General features: G+C 55.7%; 1 protein-coding gene across 1 annotated transcript; it reads right to left on the bottom strand.

The window, feature by feature from the left end:
- Nucleotides 1-56: 56 nt before the first annotated feature.
- On the bottom strand, nucleotides 57-24,244 carry LOC119099892 (terminal nucleotidyltransferase 5C). Its single transcript, XM_037222982.1, has 3 exons — nucleotides 24,099-24,244; nucleotides 6,249-7,824; nucleotides 57-105 (listed from the first exon to the last, which is right to left on the bottom strand). Exon 2 carries the CDS (start codon nucleotides 7,789-7,791, stop codon nucleotides 6,622-6,624), a length of 1,170 nt encoding a protein of 389 aa, XP_037078877.1. The 5' UTR covers nucleotides 7,792-7,824; nucleotides 24,099-24,244; the 3' UTR covers nucleotides 57-105; nucleotides 6,249-6,621.
- Between the last annotated feature and the right edge of the window lie 1,154 nt (nucleotides 24,245-25,398).

Below are 25,398 nucleotides of genomic sequence, written 5' to 3'. Positions count from 1 at the left end.
CGCCGTTCGCCCCGCCGGCGCTCGTAATGGCCCGGCCGGGCCCCGCGGCGAGCAGAGGTCACGTGACCGGGCCCTGATGGCCGACCCGCCGCGAACCTCTGGCCTCTGGAACGGAGAGAGTGAGCGTGAGACAGAGTCGGTGCGGCCCGCGCGCGCCCCCTCCGCCATCAGGGCACGGCTAGACAACGCCAGTCTTCAATACATTGATGCATATTGAGCGCCGGCTGACCCCGCCAGCCGGCGCCCGGGCTGGGGTCAGTGAAGAGTGTTGATCCCGCCACCCAGCCTTGTTGGGTCCACAGGCGCCGTAACATAATATTGTTTGGCTTGGCGTTCGACTCCAGACGCCTGTCTGGGATCGGTCGGTGCGTGGGGAGGTCTCATGCACTAGCACCACACGTGCACGTTGGATGCACTGCAGCGTCGTGGCGCGGCCCCGGTCCGCTGCTAGGGTCACGATGTACAAACACCCCAGCGGCAAATGTCAAGGCTTACACCCGTCGCTCATGGCCGGTGAAAAGCGCATATCAACTTGTGTTGCTCAAAGGTAGCATCATGACATGAGAATGAGCCTCCGAATAATCATCCACGGATGAAGAGATACAAGCCACCAGTCTCTAAGTACTATCATGCATTCCAGAACTGGTATAGAGATTCCGTAATTGCTAATCCCTTCGTAAAGGATAAATCGCTCTAAGTTCAAAAATGGCAAGTTGCGTCATACCCTTCTGCTCAATTCGGCATCCCCTTTTCTGTACGCTTTACCTCTACTCTGAAATTAGTCTACAATACACATTTCCCACTATAGGGCCTATGGGAGGCGAGAACACGGCAATACCACTTCCACTACATAGTTTTTGTCAAGTAATTGGTTAGGTTTTGTTTCGCACCCTGGCAGGAAAGGCGGGCGCCACGGGGAATCAAACACCGTACCTTGGCCCCCCCCCCCCCCCCGGGCAAGCGGCCTAAAAACTACAGGTTAAGTGAAGTTCGCCACTCAGATTCGTTCGCCATTCAGTTTCGTCACTCGTTTACACTTGGTTCGCCACTCAAGGCCACATAGCGTGGCATTGCTACAGGCCCTACGTCAAAGAGAAGCATGGTCACATGTCCTTAAAGTACTTTCCGTTCAGTTTTTCCGACCTATAATCCTTTACACTTTCTTTAATGCCTCCAATTACGAAGAGATGCCAAGAATGTTTCAGTTTAAAAGCCAAGAGGATGCAAACTGATATCCAACCACGCAATGAATTGACTAAATCTCAATAATAACAATACACCAAGAACGCAGAACAAATTGGGTGCGTGTACATACAAGTACCAGAGTTTCGTATAGATGTCGGACTCTCCCACTGATTCCGAATCACTTGATTCATGAAGACGTCGGACGCAGGTCGCCGAGTCCGGGCCTGCGGCGGCTCAACACTCGGCCAGTGACACGAAACACTCCACGAAAGTACTCCACACGCCAAACACGCCGTCTTTTTGAGGGGCTTTGACCGCTCCGTTTGTAAAAGTTACGACGCCAGCGTACCACACTGTAGCGTGCCGCCCCGGCACGGTAACGGTAAGTGCGAGGTACGACCGCCGACGCGCGTGATGTTACGGCAAGCCACAGCTGAGCCGGGCAGGTACTAGGCGGTAGCCGGAATTACCGCAGGAAAACCCCACCCAAAGCCGGTAATCAGATGAGGTGGCCGCTGAAGCCAAGAGGAAGTCCAGCAAAGCAAACTGATTCGGCATTGCAAGTGGTGCACACCCTTCACCGCAAGCACCGGCAAATCACAGCCTTTCTCAGTAAGAAATGACTATACGGACTGGAACACACCCTGCGTCACCCATAGCACAGTCGTTAATGTCCAGCAAAGCTCTCCGTCATGTGAGAGGCAGTGTGGTGACTGCAGTGACACGATCCAGGGACCGACATCTTCCAGGGTCTTATCTCTGTCTCCTCCAATAGGATGCCAGAATCAGCTGGCCTGTACACTGGCATTGTGCACCGAAGTCTGGCTTCGGTCTGCCCCGATAGGATGCCCAACTCATTTGGCTTGTACACTGGTAGTGTGCACCCAGGTCACACCCAGCTGGCCCGAAAGCGTGCGCCGAAGCCACACTCAGCTGGCCTGTACACCGACAGTGTGCGCCGAAGCCAGGCTCAGTTGGCCTGCACACCGACGGCGTACACCGGAACCACGCTCAGCTGGCCCGCGCACCAACAGTGTGCACCGGAGCCACACCAGGCTGGCCCGACAGCGTGCGCCAAAGCTACACTCAGCTGGCCTGTACAACAACAGTGTGCACCGGAGCCACATTCAGCTGGCCTGTACAATGACAGTGTGCACCGGAGCCACATTCAGCTGGCCTGTACAATGACAGTGCGCACCGGAGCCACATTCAGCTGGCCTGTACAATGACAGTGTGCACCGGAGCCACACTCAGCTGGCCTGTACAATGACAGTGTGCACCGGAGCCACATTCAGCTGGCCTGTACAATGACAGTATGCGCATAATCCTGACTGTGAAGAGCGCTCACAACAGTTTCAACAGCTCCAGTTCAGGTCAACATATATTGCACATGTTCGACCACCATTTGAGTGTGCACCTACGCACCTGAATTGGGCGCACATGACACGACCAGCCCGGGCGGTTTTCTCGAACTTGTCCTGCAGAGTTCGGGCGCTCTTCGACACAGCGGTTGCTGTGGAATTCTTTCATTGCGCTCCTTATTCATGACTACAAAGGTCCGTTTTGTTTAACCTATGTTTGAGTTTGCTTCGCTTATGACCACGATCTTTGTCGCTCGGCCTTCTGAACAAACTGCGGGTTCAAAATATCGGATGATGATTTGTAATACCTTATGTCAGTGCCAGTATGTCATTCGTTTCATGTTAATAAAAAAAACGAAACACTGGGACTTCGGTGCATGCAATGCACTACATCTAGTCAGTAGCGGCAAAGCCTTGTCTTGCCACATAGCGAATAATAGGCTGGGTCTTTCCACAAATTTGTTTTGTGATTGACAACCGGCTCAGTGCAGCTGTGACAGCGGTCATGCTTCGTGTGTGCTGTACGCAGCTTTGATCGCTTTGGGATTCAGTTGAAATTTAATCATAATTCGGTAGGGGAAGCCCTGAGTGACCTAGATGTACTTTCTAGACTAAAATACAGCTTTAACTAGTTCCACGAATCCACTGAAGAAGGTTTTGGCAACAGGCTCTCGCGGTGGTCCTCTCATTTTAGCAGACCTACCCACCCCTGCAGAGCCTCTCCCAGTCTGCTTGACAGGATCCAGACAGCCCGCCGGCCATCCCAGCCGACAAGCCAGGGAGGGAGGGGGGGGGGGGGCAACCGGGGGAGGGGCAGTTGAGGGGGCGCGGCCCCGGCCGGGACGGACTAACGCTGACGCGGCACCAGATCGATGCCAACAACCGTCAGGTTCCAAGCGTTCCAGTGCTAAGAGTGGCCCGTACCGGCCAGGAAAAGCTCGGCTACTCAGCCACAACGGAGAGTAGTCAGGCGAAGTTCAACTATTCGACCACAGTGATAGATAACTCATGGTGCTATACTGATGGCCGTTGATCTTGACCTGCAGCCGAGAGCCCCAGTTCCCACTGAGGTTACCATCTTACGACTAAGAGCAACACCCTCCGAGGCTCCCAGATTCCACCTTCGACTGACAGCTCTCAAGTGAGGCTGGTAAATACCCCACTTCAGCCCGTAAACTGCTTCAAATTGCAAGACAGATCACACCCGGGTAATTCCGTCGGGATTTGCCGGTCATCCCACCAGCTCATCGGCGGCGGTCAGTGGGTCCACAGCCCATCTCGGTGGCGGTGGGGGGCTGCGGTTCGGAATCACGCATTCCGTCACCGAACTAACCCAACGAAGCGCACTGCCAGTCTGGAAGTCTGGCGAGGACAGGCGCACGGTCGACATGCCAGCAGGGCCGCCTGGCGAGTCAGCGGCACCGGCGCGGCATGGCCTCCGTCTGCCCGGGCCTCCGCCTGAGCGGACCGAGACGCTACAGCCCTGAGACAGCCTCCGGCATCACCAGCAACTCGGCGGTCGACCTCTTTCCGTGTCAGTCCTGCCCGGGGTGAGGGGGGGGGGGGGAGACAGCGGCCCGTGCTGAGCGCCGCGCCGTGCCGTGCCCGCGTGCTCGCCACCCATCCGGCGCGGCCCGGGGAGGGGGAGGGGAGGGGACGGACGGGGCTCGAGATCCGCAGGCAGTCTCGCTGGCCGCTGGTGGCGAAAGTTGCAATCGTGCATCAAGGCCAGCCGGCTGCATCTGGCTGCGCGACGCGGGAGCAACCAGATCGGGGCCGACCTGCTCTCCGGGCGGTGCCGCGGCCCGAGCCCCCTGCCGCCTGCAGCCTGCTGGACCTGCACGGAGCCGCTCCGCCCGCCCCGGACCGACACCGGCACACGTGGGACCAAGCCGACCGCAGCCGACGGGAGGCTTCACACGCCATCACTGAACTTTGGACAGACGGGACTCGAATCACGCGACAAGTGGCAAACCGCCGCACGGTAGACGATACCGTGAGCTCCCCACTTTTATCCCCGGCGGCACGTCTTTAGAGCACCGCATGGGCGATAACTTCAAAGTTCACGAAGGTGGACCAACTGTCCATATTAGGTTGTTACGTATCTTCAATTGATGAATTCCGGCGCATCATAAATCAGCTCCACAAGCGGACCATGAACTGTGGCCAGCGGCACCCGGCAGCGGCCTGTTGGCAGCGCCAAGTCCGTGTGCACAGCACCTGTCGGAGGCGCTATTGGACCGTCAATGCGCCGGTCGATATATCGATTCGGCCGAGATGGACGCGGCCCGCCAGCTGCCCGCCTTCCCCTCCCCGCGGCGGCGCGCCGCCATCGCATCCGACGCGCCACGAACGCCTACACGGGCGGCGCGGCTGGCAGCAGGCCAAGCTGGACGTGCCAGGCCTGGGCCGTTGCCGAGGGGCTTATAAGGTCACGTGGCAGAGGGGTGCTCACGCTGGCAGCCGGCTGGAGCGCCGCCCAGAACGCTGCCGGGCATTCCTGCGGCTGCCGGACCGTAAGCGGCGGCCCTGTGGCCGCCGTGGGGGGCGCCGTGGCCGGTGCGGCGTCCCACAACCGCGCCCGGATTCCGAAAGCGAGGCTACAACTCGTGTGCCTTTTTTGGATCGCAGGCGTGTAGGCGTATGAGCCGGGAACTGGTCTTTTTTGCTCGAGGTTGCGACGCTTAGGCAACAATGAATGAGACGAGCCAGTGAAAATAAAACATGCAATCCAAACGCCTAACTTCAAGACGGGATTAACAATAGCGCACCTTGCAGTCACACTTCGGGAAAATGCACATCGGGGTGACCTTGGGGGATGGCTGCTGAAGATGGGCGGAGGGAGATGTGATCTCGCTGCCAAAACGCGGCACAACCAGAACCGTGATACTGGTGCCGTTTTCAGAAGAAAAGAACAAGTGGCTGGCGGAGGCATGTGTCCATGACGACCCGCTGTTGGCCCCTCCTAACAGCAATCACGGAGTCCGGCGTCAGGCCAGCTCGCCTCGGCACAGCCCGAATTAGCCCACACAGTGTCTCACTACAGGCCACTCGATCGCATCACCAGCTGGTTATGTTTGATAGCCATCCAAAAGGCCACTTGACAAGAAAATAATCAACCGCGGATTAGCCCAAAACAGCAGGTCAGCGAATGCAACGTGTTAAAATAAAGGGCGGTGTGCAGATCAAGATGCCTCGTCTGAGAGGCGGGCATCGTAAGTAATTACTCCTGAATTCGTGTTGTAAATCATGACAAGGCAACGGAGCCGCGTTACCATCCATCGATATGGCACCTCAAGCCGTCTGACGACAGTGTGAATTTCCATGGCAACACGAATTTTGGCATGGTAGGTGATCGTTACAGAGGGCACCTCGGCCCTTCATGCACACTCCTACCGAGACGGCGACGGTGCATGCACAATCCTACCGAGACGGCGACCGTGCATGCCTTAGTTCGTCGTCATTAGCCCCCCGCCCCCATCCCCTCCCGGCCCGCCCGCACGGCCGCCAGCGACCTCGCGTCGTGATTAAGGCCAAACGCGGATCTTCTAAGCGGTAGCTGGTACCGTTACGACTCGATCATCGGCCGCAGAGGAACACGCCGACCAGCGACGGGTCAACACCGCGGCCGCGTCCCTTCGCCAAAATCGGGAGACCCACGCCAAGGACAAGTGTGCTGGGATGAACCGGAGTAAAACGTACCTGCCAGCGTGCCGCGAGACGCCAGTATTCTGCAGCTCCAGCCCAAGCGCCCTCCGATGCTCGGCGACCACCCTCCAGTCGTGCGACGTCGGCGCCGACCAATGCCCGTTTACCGCGCCGCCAGTGCCTGAGGCGGCGTCCGTGCCGCGCCGATCCGGACAGCTTCGCGTTGATGAGACCCACGACTCATGTTGTCACAGAAACAGTTCAGACGAGACGTGCCGCGCGGCGTGCGCGGCGGCCCGCACGCCGCGCACCGGCCCGGCAGACTTCGGTTTACGTTTTAGAGACGACAGCCCCGTGTGGGCATTCACAACGCTGAAAATCACTTGCAACAAGAATATCACGATGATTGCACGGCCGAAAGGGCGAGCTAGGAGCACTGCATCCAGTTGCACGTGCAGGGCACCGGCTGGCTGGTGAAGCACGGTGTCAGGATGACGGCACCGCCGCCGCCCGGCGACTGCGCCTCATACTGCTTCTGCAACAGCGCCTGCTGCTGCTGGATGAAAACGTGGCAGGCCAGCTGTTGGATGAGCGTCAGCGTTTGCCGGCGTTCGTGGCTCATGAGGCAGATGGTCGAGTCACCCACCACCTTGTGCAGCACCATCAGATAGGCGTACTTCAGGTGCTCGTCGGTGCCAACAAAGTGGTTGGTCAGGTACGTCTCCAGCTTGTTACGCTGCTGCATCACGTCCGGGAAATCGATGAAGAAGCGCGAGCACATGTATCGCTCCATGGTTTTGATATTCGCCGGCTCGTAAGGTGTGAAATCCTTGACGAGAAGGTTGCAGTACTTGAGAAGGCCGCCTCCACGGATTTCCTCCGGCTTCCATGTGGCGATCAGCTTTTTCTGCAGGTGGTACAGCGCCTCCTGGAAGTCGCCATACATGCTGACACCGACCACCGTCGGGTAGAAGTTCTGCGTCACAATTTGGGGCTCGGCGCACTTGTAAAACAGCAGGATCGAGTCGAGCAGGATCTGGAACGAGTCCACGGAAAACTCGAACTTGCGCTTCATTGTGTCAACGAATTTAAGCTCAACGTTGCGCCCGCCGTGGTTGGAGAGCGAGATCAGAGACCATCGGTCACTGTCGCTCACCTTTACCATCTTGTGTACATAGGCCTCGCGCATGCTACACGAGCTCATGCGCTTCCTGCTGACCCCTTCCGGCAGCGAGTCCAGCAGCGTCTGCAGCACGGCTGTCTTCACCTTCTCGTAGTCTTTCTGCGTGCGCAGATCTACCAGGAAGATAAGATCGATGTCGTTGTAAGCCTGGCAGTCGTCCGTGGCCAGGATGTGGCTGGCGGCGCCGCCGTTGACGCGCACGCTGCTGACGGCCACGCCGTCCTCCTCCAGGCGCGACTTGACGTCCTCCACCAGGTCCTTCAGTTTCACCTCAAGCGTGGGGAAGTTACCGCGACCGTGGATGGGCAGCACCTCGTTGAGCACGCTGTGCAGCCGGCGCACCTGCTCGTAGGTGAGCGTGGCCAGCCGCTGGTCGCCGGCGCTGGTCTCCTGCTGCACTTCCACCGTGTCCATGACCGCACGATCAGCTGCGAGGGACGGGCGACGCTGCAACAGCAAGGTCATCCGTCAACATTAGTAAGGCGGACAATGCGACGCACGTACAGAGACGCAGCGGCGCTGGTGTCAACCGCGCGCGGAAGACGACTCCAGTCAGGGAATCAGCACAGCCGGGTTCGGGACTTGACTAAGATGCATGGGCACCTTGTACTCGTTACTTAGTACGGCAACCCGCCGCTATTTTCATCGACTATAACTAAACCAATATAAAAGTCAGGGCCGTAGCAGGACGGATTGGACTACTTAAGTCCAATCTGCAGAAGCGCCATCCTAACAGCATCACACAAAGGCCTCCTAACTTCACTTCATGATTAGTATAGATTTCTCCCATTTTCTTTCCGCAGGGCCAAACCTTGCGTGACGTCAGTGTGACGCGGACGAGGTGGCATTGACCACAGTCAGTCCTTCGTCATTCGAATTATTCCGATCTGACGGCTCGGTCTTGACTTAGCAAAGAATGATCAGACGTGCCTCAAGTGAGTCGAGTTTGGCATAATGCCTAAGTTGGTGCGGGACGGCGCATCGTCCACACATTTGACGGTATCTCCTTTTTGCGGGAGGAATACGCCGCGGTTGCGGTCTGCAGGAGGCAATGCTCGAATGATTAAGGCGCATTGACGTTCCTTAATGCATTCGTCTGTCGATCGGTTCGCATTTGTCTGGCGTTTACTCACGAGTAAGAACGATCGCCTTAAGCATCCTGATTGTCATAAAGGAGCAAAGGAATTGTTTTTAGCTGAACATAATCATCATTCAATCTTATTCATGCGACTTACCACCGCGTGCAATTTGCAATACCCCACGGTATCCTGACACAAACAAATACCTTGCGCTTAGGGGCGGGAGCCTCCCCGTAAGCGCTCCGAGTCGGTGCAGCCGGCCGTGTTTCGAGCTGCCTCCAGTTACACACCTCAACACACAAAGGGACTATCAGTGATGCTGGAACGTCGCAGTCGCTGCTACCGCGCGCCGTCAAGCGGAAAGTCACGTCAAGGTGAAGGCCGTCAGTAGCGGTGTGATGGCGCGGTAGCGCTCGCTGCGGGCAGCTGCATGCGCTTCAAACTAACAGAAACATGCCCGCTGCTTTTGTTCGATGTGACCGCAGATAGTGGACCGCCGGAACAGGCCGAGGAGGTCGGCTGCGCTTTAGCGTGGAATCGGCAGCACTGCACACGCAAACACAGCTGGTACAGTTCCTGTGAGCCGGGTGGAGCGTTCGGCTCGCAATTTTGGACGACAGCCCCATGGGAAACTAGGCACATTCGGGTGCGTGGGAATGGCACTAGCACGAAATGATGAGATTGGAATGGCGATGTGACACACTGGCAAAGTCGATGCGCGGAAAAAATGAAACAGCATATCCCGCAAAGTCGGAAGTTATGCTAAATAACAGAGCAGAGATGAAACGAAGCAAACGCTTTTTAGCTATCAATTGGACAGCCGAACTTGCAGCAACAGGTGAATACGGGCAGCGCAAAGCAAGGCTACTTGTGTGTATGCACGAGCCGAGAATGCCGTTAAGACTTGGCATAGTCAGGCTGCCAAAGTGAATGTCCTCCATTGGTGAAACGCCGATGTTATGCGAACGTCGATGGAAGTGACCTTACGATTGTTGAAGCCGACCTTGTGGCTGCTTAAAAGGTAATATGATCTTAAAATGGCCTGTGTAGTGATGATCTAGTGTAGTGACTCAACACATGCATTCATTTCGGCTTATTTGTACGACAGGCCTTGGTTTCAGATTTCCTGCAAAAGCAGAACATGTTACATGTACCTTGAACCCGCTACATCAGTTGTCCCGCCCGCTTCGTCGGATGAGTTTGCTTCGTCCTTTCACCAGAAAGGCCGGAGTTTTTTTTTAAAGTTCCGCACAATGCTAAGGCGCGGCCGTGCGCCTCGTGCTTGGGTTGGCCTCGATGGCAAGTTGCAGTTTTCCATGTCAGTCGGGCCAGACGATATGAAGGCCTATATACGATATGTTCCTACCGACACGTACCAAATGCCGCTGGATAACTGCTTCCACGCCTTCTCCCAGCCCGCGGGGACGGCGAGGAGGGGACCACTTTGAAGAGGACCATCGGAGCGCCAGCCGCGCTTTTGCCAATCGCGAGGCGCAGACCCTCACAAGCGTGCCGAGGCTCATGATGCGCCAGCGGATGGTGCAGTCCCAGCAGGCCCGCCCACCGGCAAATCTGTGGCGTGGCAGCGTTCGCCGCTGTGAGACGCATGAACCGGCGGCGTTATCAGGTCGGCGCGACAGCCGTCCTTCGCCGCTCCAGTGCAGCCGGAACCGGCCGAGCGCGCCGTGCAGCCCCGCCCTGCGCAGTCAGCCGGCCACCCAGCCCGTGCCGGTCGCCGGAGCTGGGCTGACAACGGCTCTCTCACGCTCGAGGTCACTCATGGCGGCGGCGCTCGGCGCTGCGCTCAGCGGCGATATTCAGGCCAGCGCGGACACGGAACCGGCGCGGCGACCGGGCGCGCGCGGCCTCCAAGGCCGGGCGGCGCGCACCCGCGTGCCGACCCAGGTTGGCGGGGCGCCCGACCGCCCGGCCACGACCCGACCCCGTGCCGCGGTCGGGTTTCCGTAGAAACATGGACACATAGCGGCGCCCGATCGATAAGGCCGGGCGCGTTCGACGTGCCGGCTCGTGGTGCCCGCGATGTGCGTGGTGGCGCGCCGCCCCGGGCCAACGCCGTCGCCCCGGGGTGAGCGCCTCACTGACCTTCGCCAGTGCGCCGACCATCAACGGCGCAGATCGGGGTGACGCAACGGCGCTGCGCCATGAGGTCGGGGGGAGCGGGGACAATTGGTCGCTGACAGGCTGACAGCGCGATTTTCCGACGCTCAGGTGTAGAGTTGCGGGGCGGCCGGTCCGCACCAGCCCGGTTCTGTCCCGGTACGTGGATCATAAACAAGATAGCGACTCCGGGGTGGCGCCGCGCCACCGCGTCCACCACGCCGGAAGCTGGTTTGTTCAACGAGTGCAGCAGCCAGACCTGCAGCTGGTCTGCCCAGTATGTGCAGTGGCCAGACCTGCAGCTGGTCTGCCCAGTGAGTGCAGTGGCCAGACCTGCAGCTGGTCTGCCCAGTGCGTGCAGTGGCCTGACCTGCAGCTGGTCTGCTCAGTGTGTGCAGTGGCCAGACCTGTAGCTGGTCTGCTCAGAAGTGCAGTGGCCAGGTCTGCACCTGTGAGAGTGGCCAGGGCTTGTTGACCGTATCGACGCCAGCGGTTTCAGCGCGAGTGGAAACATCGATATCGCGCATTTAGTACGCAAAAAGATGAGATCCGAGGGAACGGATCTCGCGGTATATTTGAATTTTGACTCTGTAAGCCTCCCTCTTCGTGGATGGTGACCTGAGGCTTTGGCCAGAACGGTTGCTGAATTTGCGGAAGCCTAATCCCCACATGTCAGGGAATATTCGTGTACTGCTGGAGCATAGGGAATATTGAGAAAAATCTAAATTCCCTCCAGTTTGTTGTTTATTGCTCGATGGGAGCCCTCAGACCATGCGGCGTTCTTCTCCACGTCGGCTTGGTGTTGCTGTTGCCTGCTCGTTGAACTTTTTCAATAAGCATAAGTGGGAATATGTTTGCAACTATGATTATGATTGTATAATAGGCAACAATTTCTAGGTTTCAACTGATAAAATGCGCACTTCTGAAATGCACACGCACCATTTGAAGGCATTTACAAATATATGAAAACGTATACTTTTCCTTTGAAGTTAGAATTCGAACAAGTCAACTCGATGGGGGGAAGCAAGAGGCTTTTGAGCGTTGGGAGCAATACACAAAGCAAAAATGAACCAAAACAAGTATTGGCATATCACCCAAAGACTGTTTGTCGTCTCTTGCGGTCAGCGAACACGAGCATGCCGGCGTCGACAAGCAGGCATCAATTGTCGGATGCAGTGGACTTCCATATGACTAGAGATGACAATACTTTTTCAGCACGAGTGCGACCAGTGCCAATAAAGTCTGGCCGCGCCAGAACAGCACGGCGGGGAAGACATTCCTTTGGTGCCATGTAGAAACAAAACTAGGGCAAATTGCCTGAAATGTCTAAAGAGATAGGGAGATTGGATCAAATGCGATGCAACAAGTCACAGCCGACGAGGGATGGGCGAGATATGGCGTGGGATGTACTTTTAAAATCAAAGCATTAACGTGGCGCCGATAGTTGGAAATAAGCGACTTTCACCCTCACACTGACGTGGAAAAAGGAAGACGTAAGTATCCAACTCCTGCGACATTTTGTACAACACCTCCAGAATATTTCGTATTTTCTTCGAGTGCTTCCCTTCCTTACACAGCACTGATTTCGGAGGTCAAACATTTATTTCAAATACTCAAATACATTCGTGGGTAATGCGTTATAATGTGGTTACGTTTTTGTCTGGTTAGCTTTAGTTAACACCGTTTCGCTACCTCATTTTCAAACTGCCATCTGATATCCTCACAACTCACTACCCAAATTGCCCTTTACTTCTGCTTTTCAGTGGCATGCCCTCTAGTTGCGGAATGTGTGTATTTTACTCAGTTTTACACTCGACTGCTTTCCTTTTCAAACGTAGGTAATGCTACCCCGCAAAGGTCGTCGCAGGACACTCCTAAGAAGGCTTTTACCTCATAATCTTAATAACTTACGCCCAACCAGTCCAACATCAGTTCGCAATCTTCCTTAGATTTGATCGATTTGTCTCTCATCCGTATGTGACTTTCTTCACAAAAATAACCGCAGGTCACTGAACTACGTTTAACTTGGACGAGTAACACGTTTGGCAGCTGATTGAGCTAAGCCAAACACCAGCGCTATATTCTTACGGGTTGAACACAGCATGATGACTTATCAGTGGTTCAGTTGCTGACAGACGACACAGACCGACAGATTTGACTTGAATGTACCGATATCAAAACAGCAATGTCGATGGCTTCACAAGGTCTTGAATTTGATCTAAAATCAAGGAATGGCCTGTGTTTAAACTGTTCAAAGTTGCATATCCCACCTAAAACCGCTTCACTTGCCTCATAATGTCTTCTATATTCCGAGGTAACAGCCTCCTCTATCCCGAGATAACAGAGAGTAGCAGATACCTGGCCTGACCTGACCTGGCCCTCCCTCCTCCGCCACCAGTTCTACCTTGGTACGGAGCCCAGCCAGTGCCAGGGTTAAAAGGGGTTCAGCTCATCCACTTCTGGAACGATCCTGCACGCTCTGTCGTGACCGAAATGCCCAAGCCCCAGCACCTTTCACTGATATGCTTTATGACCGTTTAGGCGCAGCCATACACCGTATACTCATTGCGTGTTTCAGGAGGCTAATGCACGTGCGAAACAAGACAACCTCCCGTATTGACCAGCCTGCCAGCGATGGACATTGTCCGGATTTACCGCTGAATCCATCCGGTAACAAAGTACAGGTATATTCCACTGGCTCCTGAAGACACTGCCGAACGCACGTCGCTCTTTCGTCAACGCGCCCTCAAATCGGTGCCGGAAGTGTCCCATCCCTGCCCCGCGTTCCATTCACCGTTAGCTGACATGCTAAATATATTTCACAGCCATCTGCATAGCGTCGCGCACCTGTGCCCGACATGTGCCATCGGCATTACAAGCAAGCTGGCTCTGTATAGTCACGCCACTTGTGTCCGCCAACACTCATGCCCTTGACAATAGCCCAATTCACGGCTGTCATCGTCCAGGGATCGCAGAGCTGATTGGCTTCAGCTTATTCCTATTGATCCCCACAAATATCTGCTTCAGAATCTCGCGGGATTTTGCCCAACACCAATTCTGCCATTGCTACATCGCTAGCCGACTGGACGCCTTTCGTGCAATCCGCCTGAGTCGGCCAGTGGGTATCTGTACTCTACGCGAGGCCTTTCTGCCCGGGGAACCCCTGAGGAGGCCAGTGGGTGTCTGTACTCTACGCGAGGCCTTTCTGCCCGGGGAACCCCTGAGGAGGCCAGTGGGCGTCTGTACTCTACGCGAGGCCTTTCTGCCCGGGGAACCCCTGAGGAGGCCAGTGGGTATCTGTACTCTACGCGAGGCCTTTCTGCCCGGGGAACCCCTGAGGAGGCCAGTGGGCGTCTGTACTCTACGCGAGGCCTTTCTGCCCGGGGAACACCTGAGGAGGCCAGTGGGTGTCTGTACTCTACACGAGGCCTTTCTGCCCGGGGAACCGCTCAGGAGGCCAGTGGGTGTCTGTACTCTACACAAAGCTTTCCTTCCTGGGGAGCCTCTGAGGCGGCCAGTGGATGTCTGTATTCTATACGAGGCCTTTCTGCCTGGGGAACCTCTGAGGCGGCCAGTGGATGTCTGCTGAGGCGGCCAGTGGGTGTCTGTATCTATACGAGGCCTTCTCTGCCTGGGGAACCTCTGAGGCGGCCAGTGGATGTCTGTATCCTATACGAGGCCTTTCTGCCTGGGGAACCTCTGAGGCGGCCAGTGGGATGTCTGTATTCTATACGAGGCCTTTTTGCCTGGGGAACCTCTGAAGCGGCCAGTGGGTGTCTTTACTCTATACTTAGCCTTTCTGCCCGGTGAGCCTCATCGTGACCATGCTCAAGGTCAGTGCCTTGCTATGTGAAGGTTACTGCCATTGTTTCCAGCACAATGTCCTCATTTCAAGCCAAGACTCGCGGAGGAAGGCATGGACCCTATTCTCTTCCTGCGTCACTTCGTGGGAGTGAAATCCGACCGAGACCCTCCACTAAGCAGCTCTGGCGTTCGAGCAGGAGCAGGGATCTTGAACCATCACGACTACTCAGTATTATTATTTAGCATCGGCGGCTGGGGACGCCGGCCCCAAGACCGTACCTCTCCAGAGACCGTCTCCGGCAGATGGAGTCCGATCGATCCACCTCGGGCCGACTTCAAACTGGGTCAGCCACGGCCCGCGGGGACGGCTGGCGCCGCGGAAACCCAGCTGCGGGGCGACGGGAGTCCAGCTGCGGGGCGACGGGAGTCCAGCCGTTCTCGGCGAGCGCGGGGCCCAGTCGTCATAAAGGCTGGCCAACTCCGACTGGAACCGTCACCAGGAGATCGGAGATAGGAGATAGGAGATCGAAGAGAGAGATCGAAGAGAGAGAGAGAGAGAGAGAGAGAGAGAGAGAGAGAGAGAGAGAGAGAGAGAGAGAGAGAGAGAGAGAGAGAGAGAGAGAGAGAGAGAGAGAGAGAGAGAGAGAGAGAGAGAGAGAGAGAGAGAGAGAGAGAGAGAGAGAGAGAGAGAGAGAGAGCAGAGAGAGATAGAGAAAGATAGAGAGATACCTCTCGCCTCTGAATGCATCTCGTAGAGAGCGCCGTCTCTCTGCTAGAGCTCTCTCTCCTCGCTGCTCTCCCTACCCCTCGAGACTCTCTCTACTCTTCTCTAGTCTCGATGCGTATCTGAGAGAGACTCTCATCCCTCGTATCTGATCTCTCGAAGATCGATAGCGACGACCTCTCTCGATCCATCGCGCGCTTCTGCGCGACTAGGCTACCGACTCCTCGGCTCTCGATCTCAGTATCGCGAGAGCTTTCTAGAGAGAGAGAGAGAGAGAGAGAGAGAGCACAGACTGGCAGAGGGTCGCGCCGCAGATCACCCGTATGTGCCGGAGCCGCAGGCGGGAAGGCAGCGTGTTCGCTCCTTCTGAGCCAGCAGTGGATCGCCGGCGGCCGTGTCATGACGGAATCGCACCGGAGCGATCCGGATACCCTGTTGGCGCCAACATTCAGGCCCGTTAGCGGCCGACCCCGGCGACGGGCACTGTCGGAATGAGCTGGGTCAGCCGGCCCCACGGACCCGGCCGGCTCCCAGCAGAAGGAGCTGGGTCAGCCGGCCGCACGGACCCGGCCGGCTCTCAGCAGAAGCCCCGCAGGTGTCGGACGAACGCGCCTTACCCCGCTCGACCCCGCCCGGCCGCCTGACCTTGGGGCAAAGCAGACAGGCCGGCCGGTGCCCGTCTGCATTGCAGATTGGCCCCCGACAACCACATCAGCGCCACCGGTGTTGACGCGGATGTTTTCAGAAGTCAGACAGCGTCCAGCAAGAGCAGCCGAGTGCCTCGCACCGCCGTCTGCCCACCTCTGTCCCCTGCTGCGCGCGTCGGCGCCCCGGGGTGTGGCGTCAGCGCGCAACGGACACCCTGCCGCCACCTCGCCGCCCACTCCGCCCGACGCCGGCGAAAACGAAACCGGTCCGCCGTCAGGGCGTGCGAAAGGTGGCACCAGCGCCGCTCCGTTGAGTCAGCGAGCCACGCCGAGGGCTGCAGGGTGGGCACGGCGGTCAGCCCTGGACCGGCGCCAGAGGCCGGCCCCAGAGGCCGGCGCCGGCTCAGGTGGAGACTGAAGTCACCTGATCGCCGGCCGGCTCACCGGCACGGCTCCGGACGGAGCAGCAGACGGGGCCGCACACATGCGGGCCCGCCGGCACCGCCTGCGGCGGCCGCCGTCAGGCATTGGTGCAATAGGACGTTGAAAGAGATTTGCGCAGGCGAGGCCGGTGGTAAGGAGAGGCGCCGCTAGCGAAAATACGTGTCACAGCCAACGTGATGCAAATCCGGCGTTTTAATTTGTTACAGAGCTCTTTCAAACTATTTTCAGCGCAAACCCATGTGAGTTTTAGTGCAGGGAACGCATAAAAAGTCGTTCTCCACGAATATGGGGTGGATTGGCCAAAGGAATCCTATTCATGACAGCCTCTCCTAGCCACCACAACCTCCCAGTCGCCCGCGAGTCACCACCGTGCCACAGAGACCGAGCCAGCCATCCGTCCTTACCCATCTGGTGCCGCCACTCAGACAGGACACAGCTGCCCGGCAGCTGTGTCGGGCCTGCAGCTCACTGCATATAATAGACTAAATGTTTATATCGCACGCTCACCATCACCATGCCGACGGATCGGCATGAATGTCGGAGCCTGGCCCGACAGCAGGGGCGCGCGCAGCGGTCTCGGCCAGCGGCCCGTGCTTCCAGTGGCCGTTGGAAGGGGGGGGGGAGGGGGTCGCTGTGGTAACAGCGCGTGACATGCACAGCAAGCGTGGCACGACATGCCACGTCCTTGCCTCGAGCAAGGGTGTAGCAAATAATAGCCCCTCCCTCAGCAGGAGAAAAATCAACAAGTCTGCAAACGACAGAAGGCTTGCAGACGAAGAGGTAAATAACCGTGCAATCAGATCGTGTTTGCACGCAGATAAAACAACGAAAAATAGCTTGCCGGACAAAAAACAAACCGATTGGAGGTTCGGTAGAAGGGCCTAGAACACACCTTTAATGAATCACCAACTCCATCGCTGATATAAAATACATGGCAACACGCCCATTAAAGCGGCCGCGTGATGCAGAGGGTAAAAGGGCGAGAAGGGTGTGCCGAAGTTAAGTGAGTAACTTTCAGTAAAGTACTAACAGCTATCCAGACTTACATTCATATGCTAGAATTGTGATTTCCACCACAAATTTATTAGTCTGAAACCGTGGCCAGTGTAACAAGGACGTTTTGATGGTGGATTTAGGCTGAGGTTAAATGGATGCTCCTTTTTTATTTTGTTGCAAAAGACTGCCAAGGAGACGACTTCTGCATCATGCACGCAGCACGAACTATTCCCAAGAAAAAGGCAGATAAAACATTCCATTCAGATCTACTGGAAACGTTTGGGCCAGCCGGGTTCGAAGCCAGACTGGCCCTTAGATCAGCTGATCGCTACCGACCGCGTTAACAGCACCATACAGCCCCAAAGCTCGCTACCGACCGCGCTAACGACACCGCACAGCCCCAAAGCTCGCCACCGACCGCGGTAACGGCACCACACAGCCCCAAAGCTCGCTACCGACCGCCCTTACGACACCGCACAGCCCCACAGCTCGCCTTCGACCGCGCTAACGGTACCACACAGCCCCAACGCTGTTCACCGACCGCGTTAACGGCACCACACAGCCCGAAACCTCATCACCGACCGCGCTAACAGCACCACACAGCCCCAAAACTCGCTACCGACCTCTCTAACGACACCGCACAGCCCCAAAGCTCGCCACCGACCGCGCTAACGGCACCACACAGCCCCAAAGCTCGCTACTGACCGCGCTAACGACACTGCACAGCCCCACAGCTAGCCACCGACCGCGCTAACAGCACGACACAGCCCCAAAGCCCGCTACCGACCGCGCTAACGACACCGCACAGCCCCACAGCTCGCCACCGACCGCGCTAACGGTACCACACAGCCCCAAAGCTCTTCACCGACCGCGTTAACGGCACCATACAGCCCGGAAGCCCACCACCGACCACGCTAACAGCACCACACAGCCCGGAAGCTCGCCATCGACCGCGCTAACAGCACCACACAGCCCGGAAGCTCACCACCGACCGCGCTAACGGCACCACACAGCCCCAAAGTTCGCCACCGACCGCGCTAACGGCACCACACAGCCCGAAAGACGAAAAACTATTTCAGGGGAATACTAACCCGGGCGCCATGGGAGTTCTGTTCGCTTAGCAACAAAACTTCACTCGGGCCAACGAAAGGTTAGGTAGCAAGCTAGCCTATGATGTGCTCCACGTGTCGAGCGGAGGGAGCTGTACTGTAGCTTTACGAAGAGCGTAAGTTTCACACATAAACCCTGCGGGCAGTACGCCGTGGAAGCACGATACTACCCACTAACGCGATGAGGCATATACTATCCGTCGATCCCGGAAATGCACGCACGCCTGGGGTTTTCATCTCAGTGTCGTTACAGTAAAAAGGAGGATATCCAGCCACCAGAAGGTACACATTTTACAGTCAGATGATACAAGTAGAACGACATTGCTGATTCCTGTCTTTATCACCGAGCTCTGTAACACCTCCATATGAGAGCTCGCGAGCCCCACGTATGTGGCGGAACCTAAGGCGACCTTTCCTTCTGGCCTTTGGTGGTCTGGAAAACGTGGATCCAACCGATTTTTATGCTTCTACGCACAACAAATACGAAAACTTGCATCCGTGGCTCTGTCTTCAGCGTATAAATTAAGCAGAGCTTGTTGTTTTGCTGCGAACGGACCACGTTAGTCAACGGACATTTTCGCAGCTGGACTGTTTGCCATACCAAGTACGCAAAGTGGTACTTTTCGCGCCAGACCAATCGACGTCACCCTGTGACGCGGCCGGCTGCGCCAGGTTGGCCCCTGGCCCGCTGCCCGGCCGCCAGCTGACCGCCACGCAGACGAGCATGTTTGGTCGACGCCAGGCCAAGCGGAGCACTCTCTTTGAAACTCGAGCCCCAGGCCTATGGACAGATGGCGTCCACTTCATTCTTTCTCGTCAGCTGCGGGAAAGGGTTCCGGGTAGGCTGGACGGACGTGATCTACTGAATGGACACAGCGCAGGGTCCGTTGATGTTTTGAGGGAAGTTAGCGGCATGGGCACTGCGGTGTCGCCCGGTGGTCAGTGCAGATATCACTCGACGCAGGGCCCGGCTGCAGCAGACTGCGAGTGAGCAGGATATGGTGCCACTGTGTCACGCTGGAGGTCCGCAGCCACCGCCGGGCCCTCTGTCCGGACTCGGCCAGTGGGCGTGCGAACATTCGACAGCGAGAGCGTCACACACGGCGCCTCGACCGCGACCACCAAGGTCGGCGCCGTCCCACCGAGCCGACACGCCCGCCTGAGCCTAGTGAATACCAAGTCGCAGTCACAGCTGGCTAATGGACGCGAAACCAGGGGCTTTTTACCCCAACAGCGACCTTACGCATTCTGTACGATGGACCGCATACGCAGGAGGCCGTTTTGCACCGCTGTATTACGATATGGCAGCCCATCCTAGTTTGCACGCAGAAAGTCGGCAGCTACGTCTGTTTACATATTCCTGACGAATAAGTCACTGAGGACTTGGTGCAAAAGTATTCGATTTTCAAGTCATGCGCTAATCGGCTCTGCACAACATGGCTCCAGTCCTCTAACTGGGATCACGCTCTACATTAACCCAAGGTGCCCCTTGCAGGTTGTGTTACATCATGTTTGTGAGTTGACTAAGCTGTCAGACGTTCGTTATTCTGACTGTTACCGGCTAAATTAGAGAACTTATGTTCCAAATTTTCGGTAAGAAGGCAATAAAGTTACAGAAAAAATCTTAGACAGGGAGCACGAACAGTGGTATTGCCACAATATAGTGCGTTCCGCATACGTAAAATGATTTGGAAAACACCATTTTCGCCGCAGTGGCACCATCACAGCCGCGCACTGTCTACGGCGGGAGCACCACCACAAGCGCGCCATATCCGCTGCGAGAGCGGCGCCACAGCCGCGCTATATGCACAGCGTCACCACCGTACGGCATGCGTCACACAGCGTCACAGCCACGCCATGTGCCATGCACAGACATGTTCCACAGCGCACCAAGCCGGAACACCACTGTCCGCACAATAACGCCGCGGCCCGTATTCATGATGGCCCGTACCGGGAATTCCGACCCGATAGCTGCAAAACTGCTTGTTCATCAGCGTCGGTCGCTGTGGGTTCCACAATCAGAGTAGCGGCGACCCAAAGACCTAACCGCATCGCACACCCAGAACAAGAACGGATATGCACAACAACTAAACCCGAGGTCCACCCCGCTCGAATGGAGCTCGCGATACTAAAGCTCAAAAACGTATTTACTTCTACTATAAGCCAAAGCGGTTCATGACAGGATCATCTTAACGTTGCACAGCCCGCTCAGCAAGGCCGCTTTCACTGATAGTATCATACCAAGCTTGTTTCGTTGGCTTTCAGCGCGTGGGTATGTATTTACCACTTAAGGTATGAGCAGCCAAGATCCCCCCGGACTAGCCGTAAATTTCAGATTTTCCTATTTATGGGCCGCGAGGGCCGGCTTCAGGTGCCATATCGTAATTGTCGCGTTCGTAATAAAGATGTTAGGCATTAAAAACCTGTCCAGCCCGAGAAGTTTCTGCCTGTTTCGTACTTTTGTTGATGGGATGTTGGTTCTGAGATCGCTGTAAGTGGTGAAATGTGTGACGAATGTGTGTTTAACTGTGAAGTGCAGTAAGAGGTGTTTTGGTTTATTTCCACTCGAAGGATTTTGCTTGTTTTCAGACAGTTATCCTGCTTGTTGACATTCACCACATTGACATGGTATCATTCGTGAATGATTGGATGCAGATGTCACGAATTTTGATAGCAACCAGGAATATGTTTATCTTGCAAACATGAAGCCAACCTTTATAAAACAACCCAATCCATATTTTCTGTCTACTTCCTTCATGCACGAATTTCTCGGCATCGATCTTCGCCTGTAATTATTGAAATGCTAATCACACATGATGCAGTTTGCTAAGAGCTTGGTGGTTCCACGCTGCTTTAGTTTGCATTGCTTGGTACTCTTCTACAGTACAGAAAATGCTATGATATGGACGAAGCTGCGTTGTTTAACAGGGTTTGGCACGTCTGGTACAAAGAACAACCTACCTTCCATTCATTAGCCTGCAAATCATTCGCGATCTTGCCCTTTATACGTTTATGTTTCGGTCATAAGCGTTGACGAGAGACCGTTTGGAGATATACCTCCTGCGTCTCACTGACGGAACGTGCGCAAATTAAACACGAACACGCTTTCCAAGTTGTGTAGCGACGCTCATCGCATTTTAGGAAACCGCGCGTACGACTACATGCGTATGTGCGGAGGCGCAATGGATTCGGGGAAGCAAATGGGACATAAGCTGGGCCAACCGTATGTGATTTACAGAAAACTTTTTGCCGTGGCGTTAGAATCGGTTATAAGCGATTAACAGCTTGGTACCAATTGCAAGCGTTAAGTTATACAATTTCTTGCAATGTACAAATCGTCACGATTGGGTTGGGCCAACAGCACCGTTGTCCTGTTACGCATGAAAACATGCATGCTTTCACTCGGCCTGTAACACGTGGCGTCTCATGACGCCAAAGTTCATTATCGTTTTGTTTACAGCTACCAGGTATTTGCAGTGTCTGGCATGATATACCACAATTACACGTGATCACCTTTTGATACAAGCACAAGCTCGGAGATAGGCATGCTCGTTAACATTCGCACACTCGTCTGGTGTCATTAGTGTAACGTAAAGGTTTTCCACTTTCACCAGGATTTACAAACATGAAGTGTAAGCGTTTTTCTGGTTTTTTGAAATGCTTATGACCGCATTTTTTTCCAACAGTTCCAATATCTTCGCCAATCAGCCAACGAAGCCAACCGTGTATGGGCAGTAACGCAAAATTGACGGCAAAAGGGCCCAGTTTTACCGTCTCGTCATTGCAGGTCATCATACGTACAACGCATAGCCCCACATTTCCAGATGTGGTTTAATCTTTATCACACGGTCACACTGGGCCCCCCATGTCAGACTGCCACACCGTCGTCCCAGAACGAGTGCTTCTCATGCTTGCCACCGCATGCACGCATATGCAATGTTTACTGTGAATGGCGCGTGCGGGAACATGTAGATAAAGTAGGGTGTCATGTGGTTGACATGCAGTCGATGTCCATATGTAGGTCATGTAGAACGTATGTGTGGGCATCATAATACGCGCATATCTGTTTAAGCTGTGTATTGCGTATTCTCATACGATAATGTGTGCGTTGAATTACGTAACTCAGCGTTATCCTGCTCTTTTTGTGTTTGAAGTGGCATTAAGTTTATGAAATATAATGTTTGTGGCCGTGATTTTCTTTGATGCTTCTTGTAAATCGTCAACGTGACATGCAACAATAATAATTTCGATGATAGTTGTACGCTAATCGGGGCTTGTCCACTGGATTTTGTCGAAGGTCAGCATCGCGCCACATTCAGCGCAAAAACTACTCTTCCGCCCGACATCAGATTCAAACTAACGCTCTTCCTGCCTCGGGCAGTGGGATCGGTACCGTGGGTTCAGCGTCCATTGCCCCCTCGAGTCCCGTGACCCGATGCCGGGCGGTGGCAACCGCGAGACCGACCCGGCCACGGCCTCTGGGCCAGGAGAGGTTCCAGCACCGCGCCGGCTCCGTGCTTCGGGCAGGGAATCGGGTGCAGTTGAGCCCAACAGCTGAAGCGCAAGCTAGCTGAAATCATATCAGCTGGGTACATAGGCGATGAGGACGCGCACAAGATATTCGGAAAATCGTCCTGATTGGGCCGCGGCGGTGCGGCGCTCGTATCTAGGCTGAGACATGGGCGGCCATATCTATAATGAAAAAATGGGCCTGCCCGTTAGCCGGAGGAGGGGCGGGGGGGGAGCGATCAGAACAAAATTCGAACATGCCCACCGATGGCGTTCGAAGTGAGGGCAGTTACTTGCCCGACGTTCTGAAACATGTAGCGGCACCAGAAATCCCTATTCGTGCAAGCAAGGAATCCGTATTCAGCATCACTCCCCACGGACTTCCCTCAGATGTTCAAACGAACGCCGCAAAACTGAGAGTCACTGAGAACGTACACCCACGCCAAACCCCGGCGCATATGGACCCTTTCAGGCGGCCGTTCGTTCCACACGGTTCAATATTTCTGTGAAGATAGGGCTTTTGTGCCAACAGCAGCCGGCTATATTTGAACGACTGACCGCGTATCAGCGCAACGGCAAACTAAATATGACTCCGCATTATGGGTCAGTGATCTGAACCACTCACTGTTCGAGCGACATTTCCATTCATCTGAAAAACTGCTTTTTGCTTCACCGTTAAAAACACATCTATGCAGAGCTTATGCTTGGGGAAAAACCGGGCGGACTGAATCTTTTCAAATGCATTTACTGCCCACGAATGGCGACCTAAACCGCGTAAGATTTATTGTACTTCTCCCTTCCGCACCGCACCGCTCACCACATGCAATTTTACACGGCGACACATCCCTGAATGTTGTTTGCGCTAGCTAACGCTGGTATGGAAACAGCCAGTGCCCATGCTGCCCAACGACTACGCGCAGGCACATCCGCACGTCTGCCAACAGGATCGCGCTTTTACGGATCCGACGCAGCAAGACCCTGCGCTAACGAACCCGTGTGAAGTGGCACCCCTAATGGCACGGGACAGGCTTAACGGGATGAGAATAGCCCTATTCTTGTGCCAATTATGCGGCGAGCTACGGCGCCCTATTTGGCGCAGCGCCAGCCCGCTCGCCCCTTACGAGATGACGCTCAGCTCCCTGGGTCGCGGCCCTCTCCTGCCAAGGTGGCCCCGCGCAGGGGCCCCTCGCCGGTCAGGGGTCGGCGGAGCGGCGGCGCGACTCCACAGCTCCCTTTTCGGTCAATATGGGGATCGGTTCGGCGGAGCCGGCTCGCCTCGTAACCCACTCACCGTGTCGGGCGGGGCGCGCGGTGCTGTCGAGGCTCTGGTCGAGGCTCGTGTGGCGGGTGAAGGGTCGCTGCCACGGACGCGGTCTGAGTCGGAGTCGAGGGTGAGTGGTGCACGGGAGAGCTGGAGTCCGCACGCCCCTCGCAGCAGCCCGCTACCGACTGGCCGGCGGCCGGCGGCCGGCGGCGCTGGCGCGACTGACGTCACGGGCGCGGCCGGCCCACAAGGTCAGCAGGCAGCCTCGCCCGGCGCCGGCGGCGACCGCTCGTACTCGGCAGGCACACCCTCCGGGACCGCCTCCCGCCGGCCCTCCTCGCACGCGGCTCAATAATACGAAAACAAAGCCACGGAAACTTATGTTCTTACATAATCCTGGGGAGCGTCCGCCGGTGTATTGGCATAGTCATGCTGTGCGACGGCCAGGCAGTCCGATAGCTTGAAAGACGGCTGGTACGATAACTCAACAGCGGCAACCGCCTGACATCCAAGTATAACACAGGTAGCATCCAATTCTAGGTAAAACCTTGTAGATTTTCCACATTTGGGTCTCTGAAGCTGCCTGAACTAGTCAAAACTTTTGCTGCAAACGGACTCCGTCTGTTTGTCCGTGCACGATAAGGGCGTGGCAGTGCGACAGTTTGTCTGCTGGTTTAGACTCACCATTGTAGCTTAACCAAATTGATTTTATTTTTCTATCATTCTAAGAGTTTCATGTCGAAAACTTTTGCCTTTTGGAATCACAGACATCACCTTTGAATCCAGTGCATAAGGCTAAGCGTTGGCAACGTTCTGGCAAGCGGCGCCATTTGGGGGGGGGGGGGGGAGTTTGGGTGGGTGGGGGATTTAGAAAGTTTTCCGCTCCACCACTCAAATTTGAAATCTCGTCCCGCAGAGAAAGCTTCTTAACTCTCGCCCTGAGAGGGAAATGGGTCAATGCCCCTCCCGAGGCCTTCTGGAGGGTACCCCTCTGGCATGTCGTGCAATCGCGCCCAAACTGTCAGTAGCCTATGGGCATCCATTGCGTATGTTTTGACACCATAAACGTATCTCTAGAATTTTTTGTTTCCGAGAAAGGGCGGTTTTTTAGTCAGTGCACCGTGATCTACGGCCGGCCCGGGCAGCGGGCGACAACAGAGATTCCACGGACCGCGCGCTGCGGGAAGACACGCGGAGCCATACATCATACGAATATGCTCACGGCACATACCACCGCATGCTATTGCACTTACAGTTGAACGAAGAACACGTCTGTTTAGGTTTCGTGTCGCTAAGAGGCATGAATTCGTAAACATAAGCATATGAA

Source organism: Pollicipes pollicipes, unplaced genomic scaffold (genome assembly GCF_011947565.3).
Source record: "Pollicipes pollicipes isolate AB1234 unplaced genomic scaffold, Ppol_2.1 Scaffold_4881;HRSCAF=5763_pilon_pilon_pilon, whole genome shotgun sequence".
NCBI lineage: Eukaryota > Metazoa > Arthropoda > Thecostraca > Pollicipedomorpha > Pollicipedidae > Pollicipes > Pollicipes pollicipes.
This window is presented reverse-complemented; position numbering and strand designations above follow the sequence as displayed.